This window comes from Sorex fumeus, unplaced genomic scaffold (genome assembly GCF_029834395.1).
Source record: "Sorex fumeus unplaced genomic scaffold, SorFum_2.1 ptg000061l, whole genome shotgun sequence".
NCBI lineage: Eukaryota > Metazoa > Chordata > Mammalia > Eulipotyphla > Soricidae > Sorex > Sorex fumeus.
This window is the reverse complement of record NW_026606118.1, coordinates 57535188-57554335: the sequence shown is the minus strand read 5'-3', so window position 1 is coordinate 57554335 and position 19148 is coordinate 57535188. Positions and strand designations below refer to the sequence as shown.

The following is a 19148-nucleotide window of genomic DNA, read 5'->3' as shown; positions in this document are numbered from 1 at the left end:
GGATTTCAACAAAGAGCCAGTTGAGCGCAGCGCCGCGCCGCTCTTTGGGCCTCTGCTCTCTGCTCATGGTCTGAACTGAAGTGGCGCAGCTTTTACGGGTGGAGGCGCAGCTGCTCCGCGGGCTTCTCGGCCCTTCTCCGTTTGGGGGCTGCACCTGAGGGTGCTCCTACACGGTGCGGGGGTAGAACTGCATTTCGCACAGGCAAAGCGTGTGCCTCGGCGCTTTGGCTATCTCTTCTGTTTGGTAGACTTTTTTTTTTTTTCCCCTCGTTTTTCTTTGGTTTTTCGGTCATGCCCAGCGATGCAAGGACTACTCCTGATGGTGCTTTCGGGACCACATGGGGTGGGTATCAGGGCATCAGACCTGGGCCAGCCAGAGGCAAGGGAAGCACCCTCCCCACTGTGCTACGGCTCTGGCCCCAACAGGGCATAAGAAGGCAGGGAAAGCTCCCAAGGGGCACTTTGCTCCTCTGGCCTCAGCATCCCCCGAGCAAAGGCAAGGCTGGCTACAAATGTGCCTTCCCACAGATCGTCCCTGCACGGATGTCCCGGTGTGTTGCAGAGCCTTGTAAAGCATGGACGGTCATTCAACTGTGCCTGTTCCATCAGTGATGCAAGAGGGAGTCTGAGCTGCATAAGGCGATTGTGCAGTTGGGCCTGGGTCCCGGCCTCCCTGCCCCTGGGCAGGCTCTATAGGCTGTCGCTGCCGTGATGCAGAGGGTACGGGGGGATGGGTGGCATTAGCACCCCTGCGGGAGGTGCAGACCGGAGCAGGGAAAGAGTGGTTCCGGGTCCAGGCTGCAATCAGTATTTTAATTACCAAGTCTATATTTAGACAGACAGGAGTGGTGAGCTAGAGAGGAGGGGGTGGGGTCGGGCGCCCCCGAGGAGCCGACCCACTTTGGGCATCGGCTGCAGAGCCCCGCAGTCCTGCCCAGCCCAGGCGCTCCTGGGCCCGGCCTTCGGCATTGGCACCGGTATCGCAGAGGCTGAAGCGTGTGCCAGAGTGGCGGCCACAGACCCCACCACCGAGATGCATGGCATCGGGATGGCCCTTTAATGTGCTCGAAGGTGGCGGGAGGGGGTCAGTGTGCCAGGAGGGTCGCGGCGACCGCCCTGGCTGTGGCGTTGAGCACAACTGCGGGGAGCCTGGCGGCAGGGGGTGCTGCAGGGATGTCTCTGGGGATCCTCTGCATGGGCTGGATGTTGGGGCCCTCCAGCGTGTCCAGGATCCCTGAAAGGAGGAACGCGGGTGGGAGCTGGCTGGGCTCAGCCCTCGGCAACGATCTCCCCAGGATGCCCCGCCCTCACGCCCACCATCCCGCCTGCCCCACACTCACCCTCCACCACCTTGTGGTAGGCGAAATGCAGGTAGAGCAGGAAGAGCATGTGCAGGGCGGCCAAGGTGCCACAGAGCAGCAGCCGCTGTGTGGGGCCCACGGTCCGGGACACCAGCACGGCCACCTAGGGGTGTGGGGACACAGCTCGGAGAGGGGACACCTGGCCCCAGGGCCACAGGGTCACAGCTTTGAGGGACCACGTCCAGCTAGTGGGGGATACCCACCCCCTTCAGAGCTCTCGGGGGGGGGGTGCACCCAGCCCTGGCATCCTCCTGCCCTGCTTACCATGCGCAGGGTGGACAGTCCGCCCACCAACAGCCAGAAGAGGTAGAAGAGGGCGTGGAGGTGGATATTGTAGGTGATGAACAGGACGATGCAGTGTCCGAAGAGGCCATAGCCCTGGCAGGAGAAGGGCGGAGGGGGGCAGGTCACTCGATGGGGCTGGTTTCTGGGTCGCAATGGGGACCCTGGCCAGCAGACCCCCCACTTCCAGGTCACAGATGCAGAACCAGGGCTAGCTCCTCTCGTAAGACCCCCCTCTTGCCCACCACCACAGCTGACTCCTTACCAGCAGGGCCAGCATCTGGAGCATGGTGATCTGGGCATTGCACAGGTAGGCGAGGAAGTAAATGAAGGATGACACACCCAGCCAGTAGCCGAAGCAGGTGCCAATGGCTGTGCCCATCAGGGTCCCTTCCCGCTGCAGGGGAAGGCTCGGCTCAGTCCCAGCCCCAGGGCCCACCTCGCTCTGCCAAGGTCTCTGTGGGCAACTTTCCACTTGGCGCCCCCCGCCCCCCCGACTCCCTCCCCAGTCTTGTCCTGCTTACGATAATCGTGTCAGACGTCTTCATTCCGTGGAGGAGGATGGCGACCAGCGTGAAGACCAGCATGAGAGGGCCGTAGAGCTCACCTGCGATTTTCTGTCAACAGACCAACTCCCTCAGGCTGGAGCATGCTAATGCCTTCCTGGGCTCTGGGGTGGGGGGTGCAGGATACCCTCTGCCCAAGAGCGTCCCGGGCCCTTCTGGACCTGCCGCTCCTGCTCACCTGGGGGAAGTTGACCATCTTGACCGGGATCATGGACTCCAGAAGTCTGTGGGAGGAGAGAGCGCTAGGTTAGGAGGTCCGGAAGGGCCCATGCTGATTTCTCTCTACTTCCAGAAGCCATGCTGGCAGAGAGAACAGGGAGGCTGAGACAGGAAATGCAATGCCCTGCCAAGGCCAGCTCTCAGGCAGCTCACAGACCCTGCTGGGCCTTGGGGACAGGCTGAGAACTCTGCAGCACACATGCACCTGGGACCTTGCAGCCACACGTGCACCTCAGCAGGGAGTGCCTGGCGCTCTGAGCTGGCCGGTGAAGGCTGGCATGGTTCAGGGAAAACTCATACTTAAGGGAACCGCTGTGCCTCTTGCCTCTTCTAGTCTCAAGCACCGCTAAATGTATGCTTGGAAAATACGCTTGTGGGGCTTGAGAGTACAGTGGGGAGGGGGCTTGCCTGCACGCAGTCTGCCCAGATGTGATCTCGGGCATCCCAGGTGGTCCCCTGTGCAGCACCAGGAGCAACCCCTAAGCACTGCCGGGTGTGGCCCCGAAACAAAAAAAGAAAACAATGTTTGAGGTGGCGAGGTGGCATGACAATTCCAGACAGAAACACAAAAGGAATAAAATTACCAGGCACTACCTCAGCCTTTCCTCCTCCCCTCCCCCCCTCCCCCCCCCCCCCCCCGGGGGTGGTGGCAGTTTGGGCCATACCAGACAGTGCTCATGCTGAGGTCAAGAAGTCAGTCCTGTCACTGTCAGCAGTGAATCCCCTCCCCACCCCCCAGCGCTGTGCTGGGAGCAGCTCAGGGCATCCTGAGCGACACTAGGCGTACCTTCCCTAAGCACCACCCCCCAATCAATGAATTAGAAAAAGACAAAACAAGGGCCCAACCCCAGAGCCCTTCCCCGGACCCCCCAAATGCTGGACTCAGGGCAGAAGCTCTCTAAATGATCTGGGGCCAAGACCCCTTTGTCAGAAAAACGAAACAAAACCAAAAGTTGCTCAGTGCCCCCCTGGAAATTTATCTTCCTTAGGTAAATAGAATCCAGATCCCGGACGAGAACAGTGCAGTCTTCTGCCCCCGCGCCTGGGTGTTCCTTCCCGGAGCCCCTTGGAGGGGAGCGGGTTGAGCTTTCCTCCCCGCCCCGACCAGGGCTCCGGCAGCCGAAGACCTCCAGGACCAGCCACCACCATGCTGAGACCACTCTCCGCACACATGAAGGTACTGGCAGAGGGACAAAGCCACGCGGGTTCCGGGGCCGAGACCTCCAAGCCTACTCGAATTGGAGTCGAGCATCTTCCACCCAGATCCTCCAAATTCCAGTAGGCGGGGGTCACACCCACCACCTGGCCCCCTGGCGCCGTGTAATCCCATCGGCGGCCAAGACTCAGAGACTATAAAATCCAGATCCTGGAACCCGGGATCCCGGATCCCGCGACATCTTATCAGAACTTTTTTTTATGACATCTTATTGTCTCATTCCTACTTTGGACAAACTTGCAGGCTATTGAATGTAGCCTGCCCACAGGGCAGAGTCTGGCAAACTCCCCGTGGCGTACCAAATATGCCAAATACCAGTAACAATGATGGGTCTCATTCTCCTAAAGAGCCTTGAATATAATCTCAGGGCTAGGATGAAAGAGACGTTACTGGGGCCTGCTCGAGGCAATTGACGAATAACAGGATGATGAAAAATGAAAGGTAAATAGACAGGAAGCATCTTCCTCTCCCCAAAACCACTACTGGCACCCCTTCTGCTTCCCCCTACCCCTGGGGGTGGGGAAGGGGAACAAAGGAAGTGGCCTGAGAGCTGGTGGAAGGGGAGGTGTTGGGCTGGTGGGGGGAGCAGAGTGTCAGGCACTAAGGAGCCTGGCGGTGCTGAGGGGTTTGTGTGGCTCAGACAGGGGAGCAGCAAGGAGGGTGGGTGGGGTGAGGGCCTGGTAGCTGCTGTTCCTCGGCATGAAGCTGCTATAGGGCAGCCTTGGTCTGGGCACGCAAGCTCACCTGCTTCGCACCTGGGCTGGCTCCACGTCAAAGTAGGGCCGCAGGATGTCGATGTTGGCGTAGAGGCTGAAAGCCCGCGACGCTTGTCTCTTTCCCGCCTGCCACATCTGCAGAAGGAAGACAGCGGGGTGGCCAGGGTCCGGGCGACCGCTGGACGCCCCGCGCGGCCGCTTTTCTGCGGGGCTGTCACCCGGTTCCAAAGGGGATCACTGCGGGCGAACCTTGAGAACTCTGCCCTCCAGAGGAGCCCCGAGGCCCGCCCGGAGGTGGGTCTACACCGCGTGCTGACCTGGTCGGCCACCTGCCGGCTCAGCTGCCCCTTGAAGCCCTTCATGCCCAGGAACTCTCCGTCCTCCTCTTCGGCCGCGGCCGCGTCGGCGTCCACTTCTTCCTCCCGCAGGCGCTGGTGGAGCTCCCCCATGTCTTCGAAGCTGGAGCCGGAGGTGTCGTCCATGTTCTCCATGTCGATCACGGCGGAGCCCCCGCCCTGTGCGGACAGGACCCTCTGGGCACCGGCCGGCGGGAGTCCTCGCCCGCCCGCCAGCCCACCGCCGGGGTCACGACCCAGCAGCCCCGCACGGCGAGGCCCCGCCTGCTCTCAGGAAGCCACGCACGGGGCTTCTGGCTACTCTGCGCTTCGCAAGGCTGCTCCGGGCCGCGGACGTCTCTGTCCTGCCGTCCTGCCCCGAGACCCCCCCTCCGCCGAGCTCCGCAGTGGTCCAGCAAGGCGGGCGGATCCCACCCTCGCGGGGCCCGACAAGCCCTACAACCCGCGCCGAACGCGGGAGGGGGCCGGGCCCGGGGCCCGCAGCAAGCTGGACCGCCCAGCCGAGCACCAGACCTGGAGTCTTCTGTGTGCACGGAGCCCCCCTCCCACTCCCCCCCAGGAGCGGCCCCGCGCTGCCCCGGCTCGGCGGGGCAGGGCCCCTACCTGGATGTTTTCCTCGAACCCTCCCCATTCCGGGCCGGCTCCGTTTCGGGAGCCGCCCGTCGGCGCCACCGGTGTCGCCATGTCCCGCGTGGGCTCCCGTCGCGGGGCCCGCGCAGGTTCCGCGCGCGGGAGGAAGGCGCCCGGCGGCGGACACGGGTGGGACCAGTCGGAACGCGAGAACCCAAGACCCGGATGTTTGGGCCGCACGGGCTCCCGGAAGCTGGGGACGTGGGCAGGGGGCGGGGCCAGATCTCGCGATAGTTTAGCCCCGCTGGCGGCGGCGCGTTGCCACGGAGACGGAGGCGGGCGGCACGCGGGCGGGGGGCGGGGCGGAGCCAGGTCTCGCGATACTTCAGCGCCCCCGGCTTGCGGCGCGTTGCCACGGAGACGGAGGCGGGCCGCCGCCACGGACGCCGGGCGCTGCCGTGGTCACGTGGGCGGGGGAAGATGGCGGCGGCCCAGGCGGTGGAGGAGATGCGGAGCCGCGTGGTCCTGGGCGAGTTTGGAGTTCGCAACGTAAGGCTCGTGGCCCTGCGGGAGGGAGACGCGGGAGCGGAGCGGGGAAGGGTCGGGTGGACGCGGGTTTCCTCTCGCTGGACCCTCTGCCGCAGGTTCATACCACCGACTTCCCCGGGAACTATTCGGGCTACGACGATGCCTGGGACCAGGAGCGCTTCGAGAAGGTGAGTGGAGCTGGAGGCGAACGGAGGGGACGAGGGCGCCGAGGAGCCTGTGCCCCGGCGTGTTTTTCCTTCCTTAGGATCCGCAGTGTGTGGGGGCTGGAGCTGGAGCACCGCGGGGAGGGCGTTTGCCTAGCACGCGGGCGACGCGGGTTCGATTCCCAGCATCCCATGTGGTCCCCTGAGCACCGCCAGGAGTAACTCCTGAGTGCATCGCCAGGTGTGACCCAAAAAGCAAAAAAAAAACAAAAAACAAAAAACAAAGGAGGTAGTGGGGACGGTCACCTTGGCTTGGAGGTCTTGGGGTTCTGGTCGCTACCGAAGGGGATGTCTGCTTGGCCCTGGCAGGGTCCCGTGGGCTCTGGGGAGGCAAGTAGGAGGATCTGGGGCCGGTCATCTCGCCGCTTCACATAGCCCTGGCCCAGCAGCTGCAGGATGCAGGACAGGACATCGGCGCTGCTGCACGCCACACCCCCAGCCACCGAGCGCCCCAGGCTGCCTGGTGGGTTTGGGCCTTTCTGCCAGGCCTCCAGCACCTGGAGAGGAAGAGAGGGTGCAGGCAGATCAGCGGGGCCCCCTGTCGATGCCGCCCTCTGCGCTCAGCGCCTGGCCCTGCACTAGTAACAGGAGTGATTCCTGAGTGCAGAGCCAGGAGTAACCCCTGAGCATCGCCGGATGTGACCCCCCCCCAAAAAAAAAGAATCCGCAGTGTGCTACCGGGGGTCGCCCGGCGTTGGCTGGCTGTCAGGACAGTGGGAGGAGAGAGGTGGCCCGCAAAGGAAGGAGGGTGGGTACCGGGTTCAGGGTTTACTGAGGCTTCGTGCTGAGCCTTCAAAAGCCGAAGCCTGCGGGTGGTGGGAAGCGACTGAGAGCAGAACCTTAATCGAGAGGCAGGCGGGAGCTGCAGCTCCCTGAATGGCCCAAGCAGTTCATTCATCTAGAAGGCGAGGAGGCCGCGGGAGGGGTCAGGAAGCAAGACGGGAGTGCGTTTTAGTGCGTTTTAGGCGCTGGATGTGATAAGCAGCTTTTGTGGTCGTTGCTGGTTTTCCCCATTTCTTTGTTTTACGGACACACCCTGGCTGACTTAAGGGCCACTCCTGGGGGTGCTCAGGGGACCTTATGTGGTGCCAGGAATAAGAATCTGGGTCACTTGTGTGCAAGGCAAGTGTAGTATGTCTCCGACCCGAGAGGGAGTTTTTGGAAGACAGTTCAACAGATGGGATCACGTTTCCGACTTGAATGACTGGGAGAGAATGAATGAGGAGCAGAATATGGGAGGCTGGGGCATGGATGTATATGACAGAATTGCATAGGTCAACTAAGGGAGAAAACTTATGATGAAATCACTAGATAGGAGGTACTAGTAAGGTTAATGATGTGAAATGGTTCTGGGGAAGGGAAATGAATTGTTTCTGGCATGTGGTGAAGTCAGCCAGGCTAACAGAATGTGGCCAGGCTAATAGAATGCAGCCAGGCTAATAGAATGCATGTTTGAGATGAGATCAGGAGTAAATCTTAGCAGCACCAGGTGTGGCAAAAACACCTAAAGTGAGATCATCATGGTTTTTTTTTTTTTTTTGCTTTTTTGGGTCACACCCGGTGATGCATAGGTGTTACTCCTGGCTCTGTGCTCAGGAATTACCCCTGGCGGTGCTCAGGGGACCATATGGGATGCTGGGAATTGAACCCGGGTCGCCCACGTGCAAGGCAAATGCCCTACCCGCTGTGCTATCTCTCCAGCCCCAAGTGAGATCATCTTGGAAGTTGGCATTCCAGATAGTTGTGAAAACCTAGTGGGATTGAGAGGTTACCCCACAGAGAGACAAAGACCAGGGAAGATAGTGCCTGGAGAGTACTGAGACTAAACAGAGGGAGGAAGACAGCTCCAGGGGCTTGAGTGGAGGCCTAGGATTTCATTCCTGGAACTTGCATGGTTCCCTGAGCATCCCTAGGGTCAGCCTGTTAGCATTCCAGCCCTAGCTTTTTTTTTTTTGCATACCCAGTGCAGCTCAGGGCTTACTCCTGGTTCTGTGCTCGGAAATCACTCCTGACAGGACGCAGGAACCATATATGGTGCCGGTGATGGAACCCATGACTGCCGTGTGCAAGGCAAGAACCCTACCCACGGTGCTATCCTCTGGCAATCCCCAGCACTCACTGGGCTTAAGCAGCACAAGGCCAAGTGTCACTGGGAGTGGCCCCAGGCTCCCCCACCCCAAAGGGCAATGTATTTGCCTGCAGGATCCCAGGGGTTGATTCCTGGTACTGCATGATCCCCTGAGCACCACTGGGAATGCCCACTAGTGCTTCAAGCCAGGATGCAATCCTTGAGCACTATGGGCTGTGACTTAGAAACGAAAAGTAAACTGAGTGGTGTCAGGTAGACCATATAGTATGGAAGCTTGGAGATTAATTTCTGTGAATGGTCTCTCTTGAAGCCATATAGCAGAGGGTTGTTTTATGGGGTCACTCCTGGCAGTGCCGAGGATGTCCCGGCTCTACACTCTTAGTTGTGCTTGCGGGACCATATAAAATTCCGGTGTTGAACCCAGATCAGCTGCGAGAAAGGCAAGCGCTCTGCCCACTGTTCTTTCTCTGGCCCAGCAAAGGGTTTTAATGAATGGAAGATAGAAGGTAGACATAAGAAATGAATGGAGGACTGGGGGAGAAATGAACATCCAATGAGGGGCACTGGGCAAAGAGAGGTCTTAACGACCGAAGGCTCTGGGGCAGCTCCACCGTGTCGAGCAGGCTTAGTGTTTTTCCCGTCCCTTCAGAATTTCCGTGTGGATGTGGTACACATGGATGAAGACTCCTTGGAATTCGACATGGTGGGAATCGATGCAGCCATTGCCAATGCTTTTCGGCGTATCCTATTAGCTGAGGTACGGGTGTGTGCAAGGGCCGGGGTGGAGCAGCATGGGAAACCAGGCGGCTCCCGTGGGCCCCCTGCGTGCTCTTCGTCACCAGGCGTTTTCTCTCCCTAAGGCAGGCAGGGAGTCGGGGGTCGCAGTAGGTGAATGACTGTGTTTCCGGGCAGGTCCCGACCATGGCGGTCGAGAAGGTCCTGGTGTACAACAACACATCCATCGTCCAGGATGAGATCCTTGCTCATCGCCTGGGCCTTATTCCCATTCGTGCTGACCCCCGTCTCTTTGAGTATCGGAACCAAGGTGAGGTGCCGAGAAAATTGGGGGGGAGGAGCGCTTCCCCCGTATTCACACGCTGGATTGGCGGCTGGGAGGCCTCGGGCGTGTGTTTTGGCATGTCTGTGTTCCTGTCTGTGTTTGGGAGCAGGGCTGGTTAAGAGGATGGAATGAGGAAGAAGTATCTTCCACTCAGTGTGGCGCCTGCTCAAATCATTTTGTTTTGGGGCCACACTCGGTGGTACGGAGATGCTCCGGGGAACCCAGTGTGGTACTGGGGATGGAGCCAGGGCTGGCTGCCTGCCAGGCCTCAGCCGCCGAAACGTTCTTTAAAGTCCCTGCTGCTTCCCTCTGCCAGGAGACGAAGAAGGCACTGAGATCGATACTCTGCACTTCCGGCTGCAGGTCCGGTGTACGCGGAATCCCCAAGCTGCTAAGGACTCCTCGGATCCAAACGAGCTCTACGTGAACCACAAAGGTGAGTGGCAGCTAGGAGAGGACTGTGTCTTTCAGGGGCTGGTTTTAGGGAACAGGGTCTTTTTTGGGGGAGGGGGATTTCTCAGCTCAGCAGTGTGCAAGGGTTTTCGCTCTCCAGTCTCGGGACCGCATGGGGTGTCAGGCATGGAACCCAGGTTGGCCATGTGTAAGGCAAGCACCCTCCTCATGGTGCTCTCTCTTCTGATGTGCTTCAGTGTACACCAGGCACATGACGTGGGTCCCCCTGGGAAACCAGGCTGACCTCTTCCCGGAGGGCACCATCCGGCCTGTACACGATGACATCCTCATCGCGCAGCTGCGGCCTGGCCAGGAGATCGATCTGCTAATGCACTGTGTCAAGGGCATTGGTGAGAACCCCTGCATGCGCCCTGTGGGAGGGTAGTTTGCAGAGACTAAGCCAGGATGTGTGGGGCTCAGCTGAGGCTTCCCTGCCTGGGGACAGTGGTCCCTTGGCATCAGTGGCTTAGCACAGGCTGACTTCCCTGTTCCCTCCAGGCAAAGACCATGCCAAGTTTTCACCAGTAGCAACGGCCAGTTACCGGCTTCTGCCGGACATCACCCTGCTGGAGCCCGTGGAGGGGGAGGCGGCAGAGGAGCTGAGCCGGTGCTTCTCACCGGGTGTGATCGAGGTGCGAGAAGTCCAAGGTGAGTGCTGCTCGGTGCAGGACCGCGGGGGTGTTCAAGGCCCCAGAAGAGGCCTCGGGCACTGCACTAAATTGGTCTGTTGTCGTTAGGTAAAAAGGTGGCCGTAGTTGCCAATCCCCGGCTGGACACCTTCAGCAGGGAAGTCTTCCGGAACGAGAAGCTGAAGAAGGTCGTCCGGCTGGCTCGGGTCCGGGACCACTACATCTGTGAGTGTCTCGTGGGCGAGGAGGGCTGGCTTGGCAGCTCCCTCTTCTAAGGCAGGTTCTGTTGGAGCTGACATTTGGTTTCTTTGGCCCCCAGTTTCTGTCGAGTCGACAGGGGTGTTGCCGCCGCATGTGCTGGTGAGTGAAGCCATCAAGGTGCTGATGGGCAAGTGCCGGCGCTTCCTGGATGAACTCGATGCAGTTCAGATGGACTGAGGCGGTGCATGTTGGAGTACAGGGCAGGCTTCTGGGGGTCCCGGATGCAATGCATGGGCCCAGCCTGGATAAAGGGTTCTGCTGTCCCCCCAGTTGGGACTAGGGGTCCTGAGTATTCTGGGACAACACCTACTCATTTTGGCCAATACATTTTGTTAAATGTGCTGTACATGACACGCCTTTGTAAGGCTCCAGTGTAAATAAACTCACTCAACACGTTCTCTTGTCATAGACCATTTGTATTTTGGCCTAAAAACACGAAGCCTCGCCTGGGACTAGGTTTGGCTTTATTTATCAGTTACCAAGATGGGCATTACCGCAGGTTGGGGCCATAGCCCTTCTGGAGCCTCATGAAAAATGCCAAGATTGATCTGATGCCTGGGGGCACATCTGGACCCTGGAAGAAACTCGCCACTTAACCTGCCCCCTGGATTGCCAGAGGAAGTTCCAGATAGGAAAAGAAAGGATAGTTGCAGTAGTGAGTCCCAGTGCTTTGCGGGCACCAGAGGAGGAAGACAGCAGTTCTCTTTGGAAAGCCCCGCAGGGGTCTGGTGAGAGATGCCTCCACACTCAGAGAGCTGGGCAGGGCAGGGCGGGGCGGCCCACTGGTCACAGTCCCCTAGGGATGCTCGTGAGGGCCAGTGACCCTGGAGTATGTCACGGGTTTGACAAAGGCAGATAGGGCCTTTTTTGTATGAAATCAAGATTTTTTTCCTCTTTACTGACATGCACATGTGCTTTTGAGTTAAATGTTCTACAAAAAGATTATAAACAATAGAAAACTTCTAGCTTGAAGTCAGGAGATGTTAAAGATTACAACACAATAAATACACCTCTGGCCTCCAGAGCCCTGCCAGAGAGGCGGCGGCAGTGATCAGGTGCGGAGAGGTTTGCTGGGAGGCCCCAAGTGCTGCCCGGGAAGGGAGCCGCAGCACGCGCGCCACAGATGGTCCTGCTTCCCCTGTGCCTGTGCCTGTGCCTGTCCCCACCCTGCCCTGTCCAGGAGTCTGCGTCTGTCGCTCCAGGCCATGCTGCTCCCTCAGTCCTGACAACCTTGCTAGTGGTCTGGGTCTGCGGCAGACACATGACCACAGGCACTGGCCAGCAGTGACCGCCACACCCCCAACTAGCGCGGTGGGCAGGCCTACTTTTGGAAATGGCTCCAGCGGAGTTACCAGGGACCCGAGAGACCATGCAAAGCTTTGGGAAGGCACCTGGGACTCAGCCTGTCCGGCAGAGAACACCAGTGGCTTTGGCTAGCTGTGTGCCACAGATGTAGCCTGGTGGGTCTGGACTGTCTTTGGACGCGAAGGGCATCGAGTGACGGCAGGTAGGGTTCTGTGGCTCTTGTGCCTGAGTGGACGGGGGGTGGGGGGTGGGTGGGGGGGAGGGGAGAGGGAGGAGGGGGCGGGGCAGGGGGAACCACCGAGGGGTAGGTCATGGAAGGGTGAGATCAGTGGAATTGGCACTAGCCCCTGGCCCAGCCCTGGCCTCTGAAGGTTCTACATGATACCATGCCCAGAGCTAAACAGCAGCTTGTACCATGAGTCCCACTGGGTGACCAGATTCTGGCTCAAAACGTGACCTGGCTGACTCAGCGAGCCAGTCATGCCCCTGGGGGTAGTGAATGTGCCGCCAGCCCATCTGCGAAGGGGGCCCAGGACAAACTGTCCGAGCAGTTCAGGGCTGATCCCTTACTACGCCTGGCTAGCGGCAGGTTGGGTCCAGCACCCCTAGTTACCGATCGACATGTCTATGGCTGTACGGAGAGGTGGAGAGGTGCGTGGGGAGAAGGGCTTTCTGCACTAGTGTTTCTCTAGAAAAAGCCAAAACTCCAGGTAGGGTGGGAGCTACCCGGGAGAAGCAGCCAGAGGTATGAGCCCTAACTCCCTCTCTTGATCCTTTAGTTCCTGAGGGCCCTGCACGGGGCCCGCGTTCCAGTTCCCGGCCTGGATCTCGACCAGGCGGAAAACAGTGGAAAGTGAGGTGTGAGGAGAGGGGCCTAGAGATTAGCTATGAAGGGGAGGAAGAGATGACCCAGAGAGGCCAAAGAAGGCTGCCCAAAGCTGGATTCAGGGTTCAAAGATAGTGGCCAGGCCACCCTCCTCGTTGTCTAAAACATCCGTCTCCAGCACTGGCTTCGTCTTCTTGAAAAGTGAGGGGAGATTCTTAATATGAACTTCTTTCCGGAACTGCTCTCCCAAGGGTTTCTGTTGGAGACAGAGAGAGAGAGAGGAAACTGAGGCTTGGCCCCGAGCTGCAGGCAGGTTTCAAGACTGCTGGCACTACCGGAAGCTTCCATGTGCTCACACATGGCCCGAAAAGCCTGCAGACTGGGCTGCAGCGTCACCTACCCCGATGCAACCAGCGATGAGGCGCTTGAACTGGTCCTTCCGGCGCTTGTCAGTGGCTTTCTGCAGGGAGGGATTCAAAAGCTTGCAGTCAAACTGGTCAAGGGCATCCTTTTGAATCTCGGGGATCTGCTCCATCACAGCCCTGATCTCCAGGTACCTGGGTCGCTGAGAGGGGAGGAGGAAACCACTTCGTGAGTCACCGCCACTTTTCTGTTTCCCGGGCCCCTCACCCGGCAGCGCAGGACTCACATGGCTGCAGCCAGCCCGCCGCCCGCACCCTCACTCACCAGGGCCTCGTAGATCTGGAAGGCCAAGTGCACCAGGGACGCCATGCAGCCGTCATGCTGCCCGTGTGTCTGCAGGCCCCTCAGCACACTGGTGAAAAGCCACGTGACTGCATCCGCAAGCAGTGTTCCTGACAACACCTGGGAGACAGCCAGGCAGAGGGCCTAAGGAGACTGTAAGGGCCCAAGAACCCCAATTCCTCCAACTCGCTCCGCCAGCCCTCGCGACACAAGCAAAGGGAAGATCTGCCCTTACCTGCTTGAGAAGGGGCCAGCAGAGCTGAGTGCTCGTCCGCTGGCATGACAAGGTGTCCTTCCAGGACAGGGAGTTGAAGGCTGTGATCAGGAGCGCCGTGCAGACATCCTACGGGACGAGAGGAAGCAATCCAATGGTGGGAGAGGCCCGAGGGTCCGAGTACCCTTTACACCTGGAGCTGGGCTGGGGATAGGGTGCCAGGAGCCAAGCAGTGCAAGAAGAAAACAGCCACAGAGGAGAAACCTCTTGGCAGGAGGGGATAGGGGATGGGCCTTCTGCCCGGGGCATCAAGGGAGATGCATGCCCTTTACCCATGGTGTTCTGGGGATCAAACAAGGAGCCTGACTTGCACTACCCAAAATCACCTTTAGTGCATGTTTCTGTTTGGGAGTCATACCCGGTAATGTTCCAGGCTTACTCCTGATTTTCTGCTCCGGGATCACTCCTGGAGGGACTCTGGGAACCATAAGGGGTACTGGGGAGCAAAGCTGGGTTTGCTATATACAAGGCAAGCACCCTACCCACGGAACTAGTTCTCTGATGCCCAGGAAAGTTTTTTTCTTGTTTCTGTTTTTTGGATCACACGTGGCGATGCTCAGGGGTTACTCCTGGCTCTGCACGCAGGAATCACACTGCTGGCAGTGCTCAGGGGACCATATGGGATGCTGGGAATCGAGCCTGGGTTGGCCGCGTGCGAGGCAAATGCCCTCCCCGCTGTGCTATCACTCCAGCCCCCAGGAAAGTTTTCAGATGGTGTCACAGTGAGAAAAGTATCAACTGCCTCTCCAATTGTCAAGGAGAAATCCAACCAGCTCCTGTCCCTCCACCCACCTCGTGCTTCATTAGACATTTGCCCAGGTCTGTAAGCTCCGCTGTGGCTGCTGGGGCCACCTCTGTGGCCATCATCTCCTCATCTGTTAAGAGAAAAGGGTCATTTCCATTCTTGCAGAATAGGCACCAGCATCACAGGAGAGCATGGGGGTGGCCTGGCGAGCGGTACCTGGACAGCCCCTCAGCCCTATGGCAGATCATCCAGAGAAACATCAAGATGCACACGGGGAAATGGCAGAAAACAGCAATTTTGTGCTGAACGAAAGCACATGTGCGCAAACACGCACACAACACAGTTTGATTTGGGGTTGGTGGGACTCGGGTCACTCCTGGCTCAGGGATCGCACCCAGGCCTCTTGTGTGCACTCAGCTGGCTGAGCTCTCTCCAGCCCCATCTCAAAAACCACTATTGGACGCTGCTCAGTTACAAGACAAAGGGCAGGAACAGGGCAGAAAGACCCCATCCCTACGGGGTCTGACATTCTGGTGAGGGAGAGCAGTCATAATGGAAAGGACAGGTAAAATGGTGAGACAGTGACAGGGACCAGCAAGGAAAAGAGCAGGGATGAGCATCAAGTGGCCTGGTGACGAGGTTCGGTTTGGGACCTCAGCCGGCAGGACGTGGGGACTGCATGGTCCTGGGATCACACCTGCACTCCAGGTTGCAAGACGTGCTCCCTTTCTATGAGCTGCCTTTCTGGCCAATGCAATTGCTAATTTTTTGGCTTTGGTAGGGGTGGTGCCCAGGGATCGCTCCTGACAGTGCTCAGGGGACCACAACTGGTGCTGGGGATCCGACTGGGCTTGGCCACAATCAAGACTTTACCCCTGTACTATCTCTCCAGCCCTGTGCTTGGCTTTTTCTCATTTTTGTTTTTGGGCCTTATCCGATGGTGCTCAGGGCTCACTCCTGGATCTGCACTCATGAGCCACTGTTCATGGTGCTCAGGGGACCGTGTGGGATGCCGAACCCAGGTCGGCCATGTGCAAGGCTGTACTATTGCCCTGGCTCTATGGTTGCTATTTTTGATAAGCTTGCTTATGGATGACCTCTCGGAAGTGACTATGATCAGCAATTTGAATGAAGGAGGGGACAGTCATGCCGTGGGAAGGCAGGCACACTGGCCAGAGAGTATGGACAAGCACTCAGAGGTGGGTGTGCATGGGGGATACGGAAAGTCCCACCCATCCCGCACTGCCCCCCAAGACAGTCAAGAGATGGCCTTTGTGGCCTGCTCCCCGCAGCCCAGTGGAAGCTCCTGCAGTGGCTCCTACCGTCTCCTTCTGCAGGGGCGGCCGGGGCAGCGGCGGTGGCGGTGGCGGCAGCGGGGGCGGCCGTGGCGGCGTGGTCCGCACCTTTCTTTGAAACACAGCATACCGCTAGAGCAAGAGAGAAGGTTACTCGCCTGTTCTCTCGGGTGACCTGCCTGAACAGTCACCTCGGGCCACCGGCACCCACAGTGTCTCTAAGGAGAAGGGAAGAAACAGGCACAGACTAGCTCCAAGAGGCATCTGCACACCGCAAGGATGCTAGAATTTCCCTGGGAGTTAACCAAATGGGTGCCTTGGTCAGCTTTGGGTCTCGAGTAATGAAATGGGCAAAAACTGGGGGGGGGGGGGTGGGGACCACACAAACAAACCACCCATTCACCTTCATGGCCAAGAGGGAGAACATTTCCTTATTTTGACAGAGCCAGGAAGTTTATTTCTAACAGTCTGAAAACTGTTCCTGCTCTTTTAGGTCACGTCTTCCTCCGGCCTCTGTTGCATAAAAGTCATTTGGTGTCCAAGAATTACCTTCGTGGATTTCTGGGCTACCCACTTCCTCTGGCACCCCTCCACCCGCCCCCAAGTCTAGCCTTAGAGGAGCTGGGTGAGCGAGACCCTTCCTTGAGCCCCGGCATCCGCACGGACTTACTGATGAGGTCCATGACTTCTCGCGTCAACATCCTCACCAGCTGTTCCTCCAGCATCTCCTGGGACTCTGGGTTGTCGTCTGCAGTCTCATCTTCACTGTAGGAAACCAGGGGCCACATGCCATGGAGTGCACAGGATAGGGAAGGGAGGGGGTGAGGGTGCAGTGTCCCTAACCAGAGCCTGAGCCCTGTCCCTCTGCTCTGCGTGCGTGGAGGGCCAGGGGGACGGCAGCGGTGCGTGAAAGGGGCGGAGCTCACAGTGCCAGTGGGGGCACGTGACAATCGGTGGAGAGAGCACCGGCTGTCCTCAGATACTCGAAGACACCCCAAACAGTCCCCGGTGCCCTCTTGCCTCTTGGTGTCTGCTAATGATCATCTAGGTGGAGAATATCCCTTTCCTTTCATTGGTTTCAGGGCCACACCCGGAGGATACTCGGGGTGACATGGCATCAGGACGGCAGCTGGGCCTCCCCTGCGCACCCATCTAATCTGCCCAGGCCCCGCGGGCTTACCACAGCAGGCTCCGCTGGCTGATGACCTGCCATTTCTGGGACAGCCTCTGGGAAAACAAAGAGAAAATAAGGGAAATAAGGGAGAGTTGGGGGGAAGGGGGGCAGGGAGGCCCAGAGCAGGTGGGGGCAGACAAAGGGTCCCAGGATGAGTAAGACCCCAGACACCCAGGTGTTAAGAATCCCAGTGGCCCTCCAGACGTGAGCCCACAGCAGCATGACGCAGGGCGGTAGAGTGACCTGACTCGTGAAGGGCCGATGTTTCAGTCTTTCTGGGTCTCTCTGGACCCCTGGTGGAAACAGACCCAGGGGAAGCGCTTCCCACGTCACGTGTCACACATGGGACTGAGCCCGTGTCCGTGGCAGCCACTCTATTGTCAGGAGCTCCCGCCCACGTGCTGCCTCGCTCCCCTTTCCCGACCAGTTCCTTACCATGTGCAGGTAGGTGAAAAGAGGTCCCACGATGGGGGACACCAGGGCTTCATAGTGCTCCGGGGGACAGAAGAGAACCAGGGGCTTCACGAAGACCCATGCGCGGCCGTTAAGAAATCCCAGCCCAGAACGATGTCCTCAGCAGCGGCTCTGCCAAGAGCCCCCAGCTGCTACCCATGCCATCCTTTTGGTTTTGTTTCGGGGCAACACGTGGTAATACTCAAAGGTAACTCTGCTCTCAGGGATCACTCTTGGTGGGACTTTGGGGGACGCTCTATGGTCGGGGGGATTGGACACAGGTTGGCCGTGTTGCCCATTGGACTATCTCTCTCTAGCCCCTTCACTTTTCTTTTTTCCTTCTTGGGGGGGCCACACCCGACAATAAGCAGGGGTTTCCCCTGGGTCTGTACTCAGAAATTATTCCTGGTGGTGCTCTGGGGACAACATGGGGTGCCGGGGATTGAACGCGGGGTGGCCGCATGCAAGGCTAATGCCTTACCTACTGTACTATCATTCCGGCCCCAGCGTCCTGTCTTTGTTCACATGACCGTAACACTTAGGAGAAATAATTCCGTCCCCCTGCCTTCTCTCCTGTTTGTCTACTGCCCCTGCGCTTCCTCTTCTGGTTCTGGGGGCTACGGAGGGGCCCGGAAAGGATATGAAGCATGGGGCGGAGCCGGTAGTCAGGAATATTGTTCAGGTTGACGAAGGCCGAGCTGAGGAGCTGGGCAGCGAGGTGCTCCACGGTGTAGAAGTCCTGCTGCATGGAAGGGCCCGCCTTCCCGAGGATGTGGAAGCTGGGAGGGGGGAGGGAAAGGCAGACAGGTCCCAGCTCGGCCACCGGCCCCGTGCCCACGAGCCGCATTTCCGTGCTGTGCTGAGTTGTCAGCTGGAGAAGCTTCTTCAGAGTTCTTTAGGCCAAGCCAATATACTTTGAAGAGGAACACTCAAGTTTTTTAGCGACGAAGCCCAGGGCCTCACAGAGAAAGGCGAGTGCTCTAACACAGAGCTCCGTCCCTGGCCCTTCCATCTTTTATTAAACATGGACATAAGACCTCATCCCCTGTACAGACACTTTTTTTTTTTTTGCCTTTTTTTGGGTCACACCTGGCGATGCTCAGGGATCACTCCTGGCTCTGCACTCAGGAATTACTCCTGGCGGTGCTTGGGGGACCATATGGGATGCCGGGGATCGAACCCGGATCAGCCATGTGCAAGGCAAACACCCTACCTGCTGTGCTATCGCTCTGGCCCCCAGATACTTTTTGGGTTTGTTTCTGTGTCATATCCAGTGGTGCTCACTCAGTGCTTACTCCTGGACGCGTGGTCAGAAACCACTCCTCGCAGGGCTTGGGGATCTGGGGTGCCAGAGATCAAAATCTGGGTGTGCTGCATGCAAGGCCAGTGCCCTGCCTGCTGCACCATCACTTCCACCCCTACAGAAACTCTGTGATAACAGAACCTGCATCTTTGTACAGATGTGGGTAACCAAGATCAACAGGGGTCACTGTGACTGGGTGCTGGGCCTCAGCCTGGGCGTGGCTGTGCAGGGCAGCTCTCCCTGGCCCCATGACCAGAGGGGGGCTGTGTACACGAAGCCCCTCCTACCTGCCCAATCTACAACTTTGGTCTCACTTCCTGCAGTGTAAACGGACGAGGTGGAATTAAGTGCAGTGAGCACTGGTTAAAAAGCAGCCCCACGCTGGCCAACACAGTTCGTATATAAGCTCCCAAAGTCATTCTCTGCTCTTTCCACTCTGGAGAAGCCAGGTTCTCTTTTGAGCATGTATCTCTCTCTCTCTCTCCCTCCCCACTTAACATTTCACCAAGGAATATGTTTTTCGGATCACACCGGCACT

General features: G+C 58.5%; 3 protein-coding genes across 3 annotated transcripts in view; 1 reads left to right on the top strand and 2 right to left on the bottom strand.

Annotated features, from left to right (window-relative positions):
- Nucleotides 1–792: 792 nt before the first annotated feature.
- On the bottom strand, nucleotides 793–5471 carry YIPF3 (Yip1 domain family member 3). Its single transcript, XM_056126164.1, has 9 exons — nucleotides 5320–5471; nucleotides 4678–4875; nucleotides 4389–4495; nucleotides 2388–2433; nucleotides 2168–2260; nucleotides 1909–2040; nucleotides 1626–1739; nucleotides 1341–1464; nucleotides 793–1234 (listed from the first exon to the last, which is right to left on the bottom strand). Exons 1-9 carry the CDS (start codon nucleotides 5398–5400, stop codon nucleotides 1086–1088), a joined length of 1044 nt encoding a protein of 347 aa, XP_055982139.1. The 5' UTR covers nucleotides 5401–5471; the 3' UTR covers nucleotides 793–1085.
- A 267-nt stretch (nucleotides 5472–5738) lies between these two features.
- POLR1C (RNA polymerase I and III subunit C) lies at nucleotides 5739–10924 on the top strand. The gene is made up of 9 exons (XM_056126111.1): nucleotides 5739–5835; nucleotides 5931–6002; nucleotides 8777–8884; nucleotides 9040–9172; nucleotides 9504–9623; nucleotides 9838–9990; nucleotides 10139–10288; nucleotides 10378–10494; nucleotides 10589–10924. The coding sequence occupies exons 1-9, from the start codon at nucleotides 5767–5769 to the stop codon at nucleotides 10705–10707; spliced, it is 1041 nt and encodes a 346-aa protein (XP_055982086.1). The 5' UTR covers nucleotides 5739–5766; the 3' UTR covers nucleotides 10708–10924.
- A 1227-nt stretch (nucleotides 10925–12151) lies between these two features.
- Nucleotides 12152–19148, bottom strand: part of XPO5 (exportin 5) — a 43677-nt gene continuing 36680 nt past the window's right edge. The window contains exons 23-32 of the mRNA XM_056125883.1: nucleotides 17950–18086; nucleotides 17290–17387; nucleotides 16861–16907; nucleotides 16351–16445; nucleotides 15708–15812; nucleotides 14433–14515; nucleotides 13602–13709; nucleotides 13349–13486; nucleotides 13062–13226; nucleotides 12152–12917 (exon numbers count right to left, since the gene is read on the bottom strand). Of these exons, the coding sequence (XP_055981858.1) occupies nucleotides 12780–12917; nucleotides 13062–13226; nucleotides 13349–13486; nucleotides 13602–13709; nucleotides 14433–14515; nucleotides 15708–15812; nucleotides 16351–16445; nucleotides 16861–16907; nucleotides 17290–17387; nucleotides 17950–18086 (1114 nt within the window). The 3' untranslated portion in view covers nucleotides 12152–12779. The remainder of the gene's footprint in view (nucleotides 12918–13061; nucleotides 13227–13348; nucleotides 13487–13601; nucleotides 13710–14432; nucleotides 14516–15707; nucleotides 15813–16350; nucleotides 16446–16860; nucleotides 16908–17289; nucleotides 17388–17949; nucleotides 18087–19148) is intronic.

Coding starts and splice junctions, on each gene's coding strand:
- POLR1C (XM_056126111.1), top strand. CDS start 5,767: ATGGCGGCGGCCCAGGCGGTGGAGGAGATGCGGAGCCGCGTGGTCCTG. Junction 8,885..9,039: donor GGCGTATCCTATTAGCTGAG/GTACGGGTGTGT, acceptor GTTTCCGGGCAG/GTCCCGACCATGGCGGTCGA. Junction 9,173..9,503: donor CTTTGAGTATCGGAACCAAG/GTGAGGTGCCGA, acceptor TCCCTCTGCCAG/GAGACGAAGAAGGCACTGAG.
- YIPF3 (XM_056126164.1), bottom strand. CDS start 5,400: ATGGCGACACCGGTGGCGCCGACGGGCGGCTCCCGAAACGGAGCCGGC. Junction 2,434..4,388: donor CCAGCCCAGGTGCGAAGCAG/GTGAGCTTGCGT, acceptor CTCCTCCCACAG/ACTTCTGGAGTCCATGATCC. Junction 1,235..1,340: donor CTACCACAAGGTGGTGGAGG/GTGAGTGTGGGG, acceptor TCCTCCTTTCAG/GGATCCTGGACACGCTGGAG.